Source organism: Impatiens glandulifera, chromosome 7, assembly GCF_907164915.1.
Source record: "Impatiens glandulifera chromosome 7, dImpGla2.1, whole genome shotgun sequence".
NCBI classification, from domain to species: domain Eukaryota; kingdom Viridiplantae; phylum Streptophyta; class Magnoliopsida; order Ericales; family Balsaminaceae; genus Impatiens; species Impatiens glandulifera.
Window position 1 is genome coordinate 40,671,699 of NC_061868.1, and position 13,383 is coordinate 40,685,081.

The following is a 13,383-nucleotide window of genomic DNA, read 5'->3' on the forward strand; positions in this document are numbered from 1 at the left end:
TATATCTGGAGTGTAGAAGGTTTGGTATTGTCTTTCAAAGGCAAATCCACTTACAGTTGGTATCAAAGAATTAAACGATTTGAAATCCAATTTCTTTTCTTTCTCGATATTTCGCAACAGAGCCCTATCATATTGCTCGACGAATTGTTTGAGAGATGTTTTGGACTGCACGTAGTCATCAAAGAATGCGTTCATACTTTCACTCCGTTGAGATGTTGACATGCCGGCCCAAAATTGTCCTTTGACATAAACAGGTATCCATTTAGATCTTTCCAAATACAAAGATTTCAACCAAACATTATATTCCAACTGATAATCTTCAATTAATCTATTCCAATCCTCTTCACATTGTTGAATATTTATGGAATTGTATACTATGTTTTTCAGCCTCTTCTTTATTAGAAGATATTCAGTATGGCTTCCAAGTTTTATAGGAAGTTTCTTCATTATATGCCACAAACAAAATCGATGATGAGTTTTAGGAAATACCTTCTCAATTGCAATCGCCATGGATCGACATTGGTCTGTGATTATGGCATTTGGAGGTCTATCATGCATACATTCCAACCAAGTTCTAAACAACCAAGTGAAAGAATTTGAATCCTCACTTGACAATAATCCACATCCAAGCAAAATGGATTGACCATGATGATTAACACCAACAAACGGAGCGAAAGGCATGTCATAGCGATTTGTCAAATAGGTTGTATCAAAAGAGATAACATCATGAAAATCTTCAAAGGCAGTCCTGCACCTACCATCTGCCCAAAACACGTTTTTAATTCGGGATTCCTCGTCCAAATCAATAAGGTAGAAGAAGTTTGAGTTCCTGGTTTGCATTCTTAAGAAATAATTAGTGAGTGCTTCAGCATCCCCAATCCCTAACCTCAACCGTCGTGCTTCTGTAACGTAATTTCTACATGTCCTCTCATCGAAAGACATGTTTTCATACCCTCCAGCTTCAACTACAAGTGATTGAAATGTTTTGGCCACAGTTATTCCAGCTTCATCGTTTGTATCCAATCTTCTTTTTACATTTCCGTCAATCACTTTGTAGGATCTAACATGACGTATTCTCTTTGGGCTTAATGTATGGTTGTGCTCAAGAGAAATACTTATTATCACATATTCCCCTTCATTTCGAACAACAACATTAATCTTTGCTTTACAATCTGTCTTCGTTATTGGTCTAGGCTGATGAAACTTATTTTTTGCCTTCGAATCTTTCATAAAACTCTTGGCACAACCAACACTGAAATATTTCCTCTTCCCACCTACATTTTTGCTCCCTAATTTGGTAATGCCGAATCCCGTTAAGTGGGCATATGATGTGTAGAATTCAAGAAGTTGTTCTTCGGAGGAAAATGTCATTCCAACACTAGGAATGTGACTGCAAAAATTATGTGAAACCGTAAGAAAAAGTCCATAAAACACCCATTTCGGGTCCCGAAACCAACCATTTCGGGTCCCGAAACAACCCGTTTCGAGTCCCGAAACAACCCGTTTCGGGTCCCGAAACCACCTTTCGGGTCCCGAAACCACCTTTCGGGTCCCGAAACCACCTTTCGGGTCCCGAAACCACCTTTCGGGTCCTGAAACCACCCGTTTCGGGTCCAGAAACCACCTTTCCGGTCCCGAAACCACCTTTGTTGTCCCGAAACCACCTATTTCGGATCCCAAAACAAAACAATGTTTGTCCCGAAATGGTTGGTTTTGACCCTTTCTTGTCCCGAAACGACTCATTTCGGGTCCCGAAACACAACATTTTCTTACAAGATACCACACATTTCGGGACAAGGAATGACCCTTTCTTGTCCCGAAACCAACCATTTCGGGACAAGGAAGGACCCTTTCTTGTCCCGAAACCACTAGATCTGTTCAGGGTACCTTTGGGGTTCAACGGGGGTGGATCTGTTCAGGTGAAGTTCTTCATCTACTGGGTTGTTCAAGTTTGGTGCTTCGGTTTCCTGAAAATTCAAACCGTTTAAATCCATAAATACATCTGTAAAATGTAAACCCTAGATTTGTAAAATCTAAACCCTAGATCTATAAAATCTAAACCCTGGATCTATTAAAAAAATAATAAAGATCCTTAAAAAGGATACCATTGAGAAGTAAATGCAGCCGTAGAAAAGAAATAAATGCAGCCAGAGAAGAGAAATAAATGCTGCCGGAGCTGGAGAAGAGAAATAAATGAAGCGTTTCAGAGAGAGAAAGAAATGCAGAAATATGAAACCCTATTGGGTGAAAGAGGATATGCAGAAACGTTTTAATTTTTTTTCTTTCTCTCTCCTAGCTGGCAAGGCCACGTAGGATTCGTGGCCTTGCTTTCGCTAACCCTTCGTTGGGTTTATCATTCCTCTTATTATATTTGTATTAATTTGTGTGTTTGTCGTTACTTATAATACTGAGTTAATATTTGTCGGTTATAAGATTATTAACTTTTTTTCGTTAACACTATAATATAAATTAGATATTCCCGTTTATTGTTGTGGGTTGGTTGTACAATTGTTGAGTTTTGTATTATACAAATCTCCGTATATTTGTGTCTACCATATTGTTGTGTTATGTTGTGTGGTTACTTATAATATCGATTCACTATTATTATTGTTGGTCATTTATACAATTATTAGCTTTTTCGTTATCATGAATCATATAAATTATATTTACTTTTTTTAATTATGTGTTGTTAAATTTTTTTAAAAGGATAAAACTCATTCATTAATCATTTAGTCTTATTGAATGCAATCAAATAATGAAAATTTATAAAATAAAAAAACACTTTGATAGATAGAAGTTATAATATAATTTTTCATAAATTATTAAAATATTATCCAGAAACATCAAAACAATACAAAATTAAAACTTATAATTTTGACTCCACATTAGAAAAAAGGACTAAAAGTTTTGACGAGGTAGAAGAATAACATTTCTGTATAATTCTAAATTTTATCCTTTTTGTTTTTTCAAGGAGAACCATTAATTTATTAATAACAAACTATATCGATAACAAATGAATCTTAAGCATTAAAAAATCTTGAGTATACCTTTTTTTAGATAAACTAACACAACATTTTACCGTCTAGATTTTTACGTTAATGCATAATTACTCTTCGCAAATGTTTTAGTTAGCACTCTTCTAGACTATGTTGCATTGTATATGTGTCTTACATTGTTGTATCTCATGAACGACCTAGTTTGGAATTCCTTTATACTCTTGTTGGGGATTGATTTAATCATTGTCACTTCAGTTAATGATCATTGCTTTGATTAAGGAGAGAACCATTCTTATGTCTTTGTCTTTTCCAACTTTGAAGAGCTACATATGAATATTTTGTTTTCAATACGGTCAGATCAAGGCTGTCAAAATCGAGAAAATCGAGAAATTACGTAAAATCGTTGGTTAGTTATAAACTCGTAAAATCTAGAGTTTACTTGAAATCGAAATCGTAAGAGTTTAATTTGAAAAAATAATAGTTATATATTATTATTATCTATATATATAATAAAATATTTTATACTTAACCAATTTAAATATTTTATATATTTAAATATAAAATTAATTAAAAATAAATAATAAATAAATAACACTATTAAAATATTATACTTACAAAATTAATTAATTTTATTTATTTATTTGAACAAATAATAATTTTATTTTTTAATTTTTAAATATAAATTTATTTTTTAAACGTAAAATCGTACAAAATCGTAAAATCGAAATTATTTATAAACTCGTAAAATCGTAAAATCTTATTATCGTAAATTTAAAATCGTAAGAGTTTACATATTTAAGAGTTTACTTAAAATCAGACTCGTTAACCTTCCGTAAAATCGTAAAATCGTAAGATTTTAAGAGTCAACTCGAGATTTTAACCGTTTTGGGTTAGATAGGCAATAACTATGTTATCTCACAGTGCAATACTTGAACTTGTAGTCCAACCCTCAACTGGTTTCCGAATAAAAAAATTAAAAATTTCCCAATGATGGTCTTTATCATCTTCATTGTATTGGGCTGATTTGTTTGACTTTTGAAATTGTATTTCTTTTTTTATGAATTAATTGTGTTTAGACGATGTTGGTTGAGAAAAGATTTCAACAGAATAAATGTACAATCCGGCCCGGCCCGGCCCGAAGGGGTAGGCAGCCTAGGGCCTAGGACCAAAAAGGGGCCCATTTTTTTTTATATATGCTAGGTATTATTAAGGATTTTTAGTTTCTTATTCTTTAATTTTTTTTTATTATGTTAGATTTTTTGGCCCATGACTCTATAGCCCAAATAGAGAAACAAACTAACACTATCAGAACAAAAAAGTGAAAACCCTACTGCCTGTCTCACTATCTGTCTCTCTCAGTCTCTGTATCCTACATCGACAACGAAACCAACAACAAAACTCACAACGAAACCGACAACGAAACCGACAACAAAATAATTTCGACGGTGGCTCTATTTCGCTGGGTTGAGCCTTAAGGTAATGTTTAACCATTAAAAGTGAAAATTCAACATTAGGGTTTGATTGTTATTTATTTTTATGCTTTGTTTTGAGATTGTGTATTTGTGTGGTTAAACCGTAAAGATCTTTGAAAATAGTTTACTTGTTTGATGGCGCTGAAAAAATATTTATCTGGATATGAAAAACGAAAAAGGAAAGAATTAGAAGAGCAATTTGTTAAATCTCAAAGTGGTGCGCTTGACAAGTTTGTTAAAAGAACAAAAGCTTCTGAAAATTTAGACTCCACTAAAGCGATAAATGCTGAAGAAATTAATATAGTTAATTTAGATGAAAATGTGGAGAAAATAAATATCATTCCCGAAAACGATAGTCAAACGAACAACCATTCTATCTCTCTCGTGGATAAACCCCTAGTAGATATATATGATCCTATAAATTGGGATAATCTTGATAATAAAACAAGAGATTTATTGGTTGAAAAGGGTCCTAGACGGGAATTAAATCTTGAGTTTCCTTATGATCATATTTCTAGGCGATTTTCTTATTGATATGTCTCTTGCATCCCTAAAACATAGGTTTGAACAATTGAATGAGTTTAATGGCTTATTTGGGTTCCTTATGAATTCTGGAAAGTTGAAGGCATTGAATGAAAGCAAATTGAAAGAAAAGTGTAGCACATTTTGTAATGTATTTTCTCATGAAGGTACGTGTGATGTTAATTTGAGTGATTTGTTTTCTGAACTAAAAATACTACAAGTTGCTTTACCTAGTTTGGATATACCCGCTGCTGAAATTCTTGATTTTGTAATGTCAATAGATTGTTATCCCAATGTCTCTATTGTGTATCGAATTTTACTAACATTGCCTGTTACGGTAGCTTCTGCTGAAAGAAGTTTTTCTAAGTTAAAATTATTGAAAATTATCTAAGATCTTCGATGTCTCAAGATAGATTGAATGGACTTGCTATTTTATGTATTGAAAAAGATTTTTTGGAATATATTGATTACGATACAATTATCAATGATTTTGCATCTAAAAATGCAAGAAGAAGTCAATTTCGTTGACAATTTATGTTGCATCTTTGTAGATATTGGAAGGTTATTGAAGATCAACGGTGAAACATAAGTGAAGTATATGCGTAGGGCCCCAATTTCGTGCTTTCACCTAAGGCCTAAAAAATCTCAGGAACGGCACTGAGTACAATGAGATCTCCACTCCGGTGGTCAAAATGATGATAATCAGAACTATTTTAAGTTTGGTTGTGAAAGATGATATTCATTTTCAATAAATAGATGTCAAAACTTTTTTTTCATGGTGATTTAGATGAAGAGATTGTGGGTAAAATTTTAAAGTTTATAATTTGAAACAATTTTCAAAAGAATAGTACAATAAGTCAAAATAATATTATAAATTAAAATAATAAATATTTATAAACATTTTACAATATCTCAAAATACCATACAAATAATTATTTTATTAATACAGAACTAAAATAATTAATATTTTTAATTTTTTAATACTTAATTTGATTGTAATTAAATCGACTCTTATTTTTCTAATATTAAATAATTTAAAATATATTTTTTTATAAAAACATGTTAAATATATTAATTAATTTAAAATGTGTTTATATATTTAATATTATATATTAAAATAATAAATATATATAAATATAATACTATTAATTATTTTATATAATGTTTGAATAATATATATATATATATATATATTAGGACTATTCATTATATTTTATTCGATTTATTTTTTATATAATTTTTTAAATTAGTAAGAGTTTAAAAATATTAACCAAATATTATTTAATAGATTCACACATTTAATTTATAGGGTGTCAAATTAGTTTCGTACATTTAATAAATAAAAATATTTATCCCACCAATAAATAGTTGATGTAGATTTTTTTATTTTAATAATTAATATTATTAAACTTTTTTAAGTCATTATTATATTAAATAAAAAAGTTAAAATAAAAAATAATATAATATTTAAAATTAAAAAAATAATATAATAATAAATATTTAAATAAAATAAATGACAACTTTTAAAGTTAGCAGATGGTGTTACTTATCAGGCCAATACATAAACATAAAGTAAAATGAGAGTTATATATTTTATGAAACCATCTCAGAAATATCAATTATAACTTTTTTTTTTTTTTTGAATTTTGATAATATAACCCTAAAAACAAGGGAATTTTGATATTTAACCTCAATAATAAACTTTTTGTTGGTTAATCTTATTTTAAATTTTTTTCAATTTTACCTTCAATAATCTTTTTAATTTTTACATTTTTTTCTTTTTCTTTTATTTTCCTTCCTTTCCCTCTCTCATTCACCGGTTGGTCCCCCACCCACATGCCCATTTCCCAAAACTCCCACCCAATCACCTTTCTCTTCTTCCTTTCCACCGCGACCCCACCACCCTCCCTTCCCCCAACTGCAGCCACCGAAGTCCGAGGGAGACCCAACTGCCACCGCCGCCACTGCCACCGCCAACGACACAGCTCCGCGACGATACCTGAGACCCCGCGACGAGACCAACCGACCAACATCTAAATGGGTACGTTCATTTCTATCATTCTCATTTCATTCACGTTGAAATGCTGTCAAAATGTTACGGTTGAAATGCTGGGAAATGCTACGTAAACGAAATGCTGTCAAAATCGGTCCCCACGCCCCACGCTCAACCCCCACGCCTCACGCCTCACGTTCAACCCCCACGCCTCACGCCCAATCTCCAACCCCCACGCCCCACGCCCAACTCCCACGCTCCACGCCCAACCCCCACGCCTCACGCAACCCCCACGCCTCACGCAACCCCCACGCCCCACGCCCAACCCCCACGCCCCACGCCCAAAGGCCCACGCCCCACGTCCAACCCCACCCCCACGCCCAACCCCCACGCCCCACGCCCAACCCCCACGCCCCACGCCCAACCCCCACGCCCCACGCCCCACACCCACGCCCCACGCCCACCCCCCACGTCCCAAGCCCACTCCCCACGCCCCACGCCCACTACCCACGCCCACTACCCACGCATTTAAAACAATAAACCTAAACTAAACTAAGATTACCTAAACAATAAACCTAAACTAACCTCAGATCGTCGGGCTAGAATCGTCCGAGGTTTGACGATCGTCGTTGGTTAGAAGTTCAGCTTGGCGATCGACGAAGAGGCTGGCTAGAAGGGTTGGGCTTCTTGGCGAACGTCGGCGGAGCTTGGCGTCGGAGAAACGAAAGCTGACGGAACCGGAAACGGAAGGGAAGAAGAAGGGTCTGGGGAGTGCAACGGTCGGGGGAAAGCGGGGGAAAAAGAAAAGGAAAGAAAAAGAAAAGAAAAAAAAAAGTAAAAAGGTTATTAAGGGTAAAATTGGAAAAAAATTTAAAAAAAAAAGGTTAAAAATCAAAAATTTTATTATGGAGGTTAAAAATTAAAATTCCATTGTTTTTAGGGTTATATTATCAAATTTCCCCTTTCTTTTGTTATTTTGTTTCACTTTTTCTTTTCAAAACTTTTCTCCCTATTTGAGGTTTTATTAGGATTGTTTTGATTTTGTTATTTTGTTTTACTTTTTTTTTCAAAACTTTTCTTCCTATTTGAGGTTTTATTAGGATTGTTTTGATTTTGTTATTTTATTCTTTTAAAAAATGTTTCTCAAAAAGAGGATAATATTATTATCACTTTAAGTAAAGTTGTTTAACCATAAAGGATTAAAATATTTTGTTAAATTATTGAAATATATATTTTTTTTATTTGAAAAACATTTATTTATTTAGACTATTTTTAAAAACATTTTGCATTGGGTTTAGTTAGAATAATCGATTTCAGAACATTTTTTTTTGTTTGATTTAGTTTGGGTTAGCCAAAAAAATAAAATAACTTTAAATAATATATTAATATATTTAAGAATTTTTTTTTAAAAAATTCACTTTTTTAAAAATATATAACTAATAAATTATATAAATAATTCCAAAAGTTATTCAAACAACCCCTACACCTTCCATCTTAATAATAATAGACTTAGAATTTAACACCAAACAAGTATTTCAAAGATTTCTACATTATTATCTTTCTTTCTTTTTGTTTGTTAACAAAACAACAACTTTTATATCTATAATCATTTTTCTCATACTTAAAAAAATGAGAGTGAAATTAAGAGATGAAAAATAAAACTTGAGCATAATGAAATGAATATAGAATGATGAGCAATAAACTAGACCAACCATTAAAGATGATAAAAAATAATAAATTAGTTTATAAGAAAATAAATAAACAATGACTATACTATTATTTTTGTTTAGAATGAGTTCCTCAACCAACCTAATACTCATACTAATGAGTAAAATGTATTAATTAACTATTAAGTATATAGTCTTAAAGAAATTTGAATTGGTTTAATAATATGAATTGAAGCCATCAATTAAAATGCATAAAGTATTTAAGTTCTCCAGCTTACATAAAAGAAAAGGAAATATCTAAGGAAATAGGTTCATAAAACCATAATATAATAGATAAAATTAAACCATAAACCATGAACCATCAAGATCACTCGGAGGGGTCAGGGCACTTGAAGGCCAACTTTATGCTGTCAACTGCCGAGGAAATGAGAGAGGTGACAATTTCCACGGATTCCGGTTCGATGTTCTTCGAATAACACATAACTTGGAAAGCCACCGTAACGAGTGAACCGTTGGGCGGCGCAACATTTCTCGAAGTCGAAGCTCCTCCGAAATCCATCCGCATGCATTCCGGATTTCCATCTTTAGATATGATAAACCCTGATGGAAGAACAGTCTTCGGCCATGGCCCATATAATTCTCCATTAAAATCATCCCGATCAATAGGAGCATAAACTACAACAGCACCAAGAGGATCCACAAGAGTCTCTTGGATCACACGCACATTGTTTTGAGATTCAATGTTAGGCTGCAATATATAATATAATATCATATGATATCAATATTGCAAAAAAATATTGTCAAATGGATTAATTAATTGTTGTGTTATTGGATCTTATATTTACCTTAATAATAGAGATTGAACTATCAAGTTGATCTCCAAATTTAATGCGAGCAGTCTCTTGCACTGGTTGTTGTCCATAGCAGATAACATCCCACTAATAATTAAAAGATTTAAATTTTAATTACAAAACATTTATTAATAGAAAACACAACAAATGATGATCAATCAATACCTGAGTTCTTATGTTAACATTCTGTAAGTAATCGAGAATCATTTTACATGAAGCGTCAAGCCGAAACGAGGTAGCAGCGTTGATGATCATGCTATTGGATGGGTTAGTGTTTTCTTGATCCCGGATTAAAGACAGACAAATTCCTTTGTCTTTAAGGTCAGGCATTTCCAGTTTGTCTCTCTTGCTCATGTTTGCGCAGAATTTCCTCACCATCTTGTTGCTTATTCTCATTATACATTGTATTTCTTCTTGGGCCATGGCACCTAGCACTAAAGATATAATGTAAACAGATTAATTTCATTCTATTTAATTTCTTAATTAAAAAAAAAATAAAGAAAAGAGATAAGGATAATATATATACCACCTCCAAGGTTTTGTTGGGAACCATGATCAAATTGCTTCTTCAAGATGTTATTATAAGAATCAATCCTATGAAAAGACCTTGAAAGTATCTGGACCCATCTATCTGCATGGAAGGCCAATCCCCCAAAGATAACATCTTTATAAAGAAGATGAATTGGGTCCTTGTCTTGATCAATTTCAACATGTTCAATCCATGTCACCTACCAATTACAACATTAAAAGGGAATCATTTCATTTTCAAATAATCTTCATTCATTAATTAATTAAACAGTACTATACCTGAGAGACTCCAGGAGAAACATCCTTAATTATGCAGCCGGAAGGGCACCTCCATGCCCGACAGGGGGAATCCAGTTGAAAATTGGTATTATTGAAGTCATGAGACACTTCAACTATTAGCCACGTTCCTTCAGTGACCTTTTCACAGAAGCGAACAAAGTAGAAGTCTCTTGGAACCATGGATGCAGTTGACAATTGTATTTGCTCATATTCCTGCATATATATCCAAACATGACACATATATATATATCAAACCGGGTATATATGTCATCAATTTTAATCAATATATATGGCGAGTTTTTTGTACCAATTTTAGAGCCCCGACTTGGCGAGGCAATACTTGATTTCCATAGTCATGGATTGTGAAGGCATTTGTTATGATGGTAGGAAAAAGATATTCTACCCTCATTTTCTGAAAAAAAAAAAAAAAAAAAAAAAGGTGATAAATATGAATAAAAACATAGTAGTATTATAAGAATTTTTAAATAAAAAAAAAATAAGGACTAACCGAATCCATTAGCATCTGAGCCACTCTAAAAGCACTCATGTTCAAGGATGCTTCATATTTTGATGATTCAATGCGAGTACGCAATCCATTATCACGGTGATTTTTGCGGATATTTCTATTCATGAGTGTTACTTCGTATATCTCCCTATTAATGATACATCTTCCGTCCGACACATCTTTTACCCAAAACGGCTCGTTTAGATGAAATAGGCACATTAGCTCATCCCTAGCCAGCCTGACTGTTTCTGTCATGTTCAACATCTCAAAATCTAAATGCTGGTTCATATTTGTATTAACAGCAATCAAATTTCCATTAGCAACGATAGGAGCATTAGAGACGATATGATTGACCGGTTCCATTGATGACTGTCCTATACATGCTCCACTTCTCGAGTACACATGCGACCTTTGCATTGAGAGGTTCTCAGCTTGTAGCATTTGGTTTTCCTCTTGGGGTGTTGACGATTTCTTCTTCTGCATACAAATATTTAGATACTAAAAGACTTAGGAAGAATGTAATTTTGTGAAAGGAAAAGAGGCTCATATTACATACCTTGTCATCATTCTTTCAAATCAATTGAATGCAAATCATATCCATTTATAGTTGGTTATTTAAAAATATTACAAATTACGATAAACAAGATATATAACGCATGTGTTCGACTAACCAACTGATGCCCAAATAATATCATTCATAAACATAGAAAGATATACTAACTCTATTGAAACATATACTAAATCTATTGAAACATATAATTATATGAATTTTTTGAGTTATATACCTTAAGAGCAGTCTTCTTGTTTTGGAACCAGGACTTTACTTGATTTGGTGTGAGTCCAATCTCCCTTCCGATTCTACAACGATCATGTTCGCTCGGATGTTGATGTTGATTGAAGAACCTTCAATTTTAAAACCATAAAAAATAAGTATTCATTTATATTTACTTGGAATAAAAAAAGAGAGAAATAAAATAATATATATTTAAAAAAGTCAATTCCTTGTATGTGTGTTGTGCTTCAACATTTTTTTCTTTGATTAACTCTTTACCTGTAGAATTTCATTCATGTGTTTGAGTAATTTTGTCAAACCAAAATCATATTAAATGATTCAATCTTTGAAAAGTTATTAAATTATTGAATTTTAAAATAATTCCTTCATTACAATAACTTGTAATTAATTAATTTATAATAAAGGAAAAACAATCAAAGTGATAACTCCATTAATTTAAAATAAAAGTACTTTCTTGACAAGAGATTTACAATAAAAAAAGGAATATGTATATAATAATATTAAATAATTTAGATGTGTTACAAGTTTTTTAAAGAATAAAATCATTCATTAATACCACAATTAATAACACAATCGACAAAAATGTAACGAGAAATTGACCATTGTTAATCAAGTTTTTGAAACATTAAAATATATGAATTTGTCGTATCCTCGTAGTCTCATGATTAATTTAGAATCAATAATTTTCATTTTTAAAAAATAAATTGTAATGATATATAAATCTAAGATCTATAGTAGATCAAAGTTACCCTATCATAAAAAAAAAAATCTTAAAAAAGGTGTTATTTAAAATAAAAATAGAATTTTCGATCCAATCAACTAAACTTGATTTAAAATAAACATGTGATTGAATTTAAATAAAGAAATTAACCAAACTATTCTAGATTTATTTATTAAATCAATGAATATATTAACTCATTAAATAGAAAAAAGAATAGACGATAAAAAATGAGAAATAAGTATTCATACCTTTCAAGCATTTGAATCTGATACGGACTATGTCGATAATTAGACCATATCCGCCTTCTTCGTGTGGACTCTGGAACATCTGCTTCATTCCTATCTGAAGTCATCTCTTTTTTTCTCTTCTTTCAAAATGTGTGATAGAATTATCGGTTATCTTCCCTTTATATATAATTATTTTCTCTTTTAAAATGATTTTTTTATTATTGTTATTACTTTTTCAATTAATATAATAAAAATAAAAGTAAAAGTGACCTCATTTAAAGAAATAAAAATATTAAAAAATTAGAAGATTGTAAATTTACAGATAGGATATTTATTAATATGACAAAGATAAACATATGTAGTTGACTATATACACTTTTTTATTTATTAAAATATTTTAATTAATCAATATTACCTTACTCTATATTTAGCCATTAAATTTATTAATTTTTATTATTATACGCTACAACTTACAAAAACCAACAGTTCCATTAAAAATTTGCATATAACAATTCCATTTATTTTATAATTTACTTCTTATTATATTGATTAAAAATTCCTTTTTATAACTTACAAGATACAATTTCTTTTTAATTATTTTAGCCAAATTGATGAAAACAATTTCATCCAAGTAAAACAATTTAATTTTAAAATGAAAACAATAACAGCCCATCAATAAATAATAAAGCACTCCACTTTCTCTCTCTTCTTAGTTAATAAGTAATATAATAATAATTTATTTATTTTGAATTTATGACTCTAATATAATTTTAATGAAAAAAGTTTTATTATGGTTGATTTAAAAAATTTATCTTTATTCCATTTTTTA

General features: G+C 31.3%; 1 protein-coding gene across 1 annotated transcript; it reads right to left on the reverse strand.

Moving 5' to 3' along the window:
• Positions 1 to 6,799: 6,799 nt before the first annotated feature.
• On the reverse strand, positions 6,800 to 12,679 carry LOC124909905 (homeobox-leucine zipper protein HDG8-like). The gene is made up of 12 exons (XM_047450534.1): positions 12,576 to 12,679; positions 11,599 to 11,716; positions 11,485 to 11,487; positions 11,370 to 11,381; positions 10,817 to 11,290; positions 10,616 to 10,720; positions 10,309 to 10,521; positions 10,031 to 10,229; positions 9,667 to 9,935; positions 9,496 to 9,588; positions 9,022 to 9,398; positions 6,800 to 6,989 (listed from the first exon to the last, which is right to left on the reverse strand). The coding sequence occupies exons 1-12, from the start codon at positions 12,677 to 12,679 to the stop codon at positions 6,800 to 6,802; spliced, it is 2,157 nt and encodes a 718-aa protein (XP_047306490.1).
• Between the last annotated feature and the right edge of the window lie 704 nt (positions 12,680 to 13,383).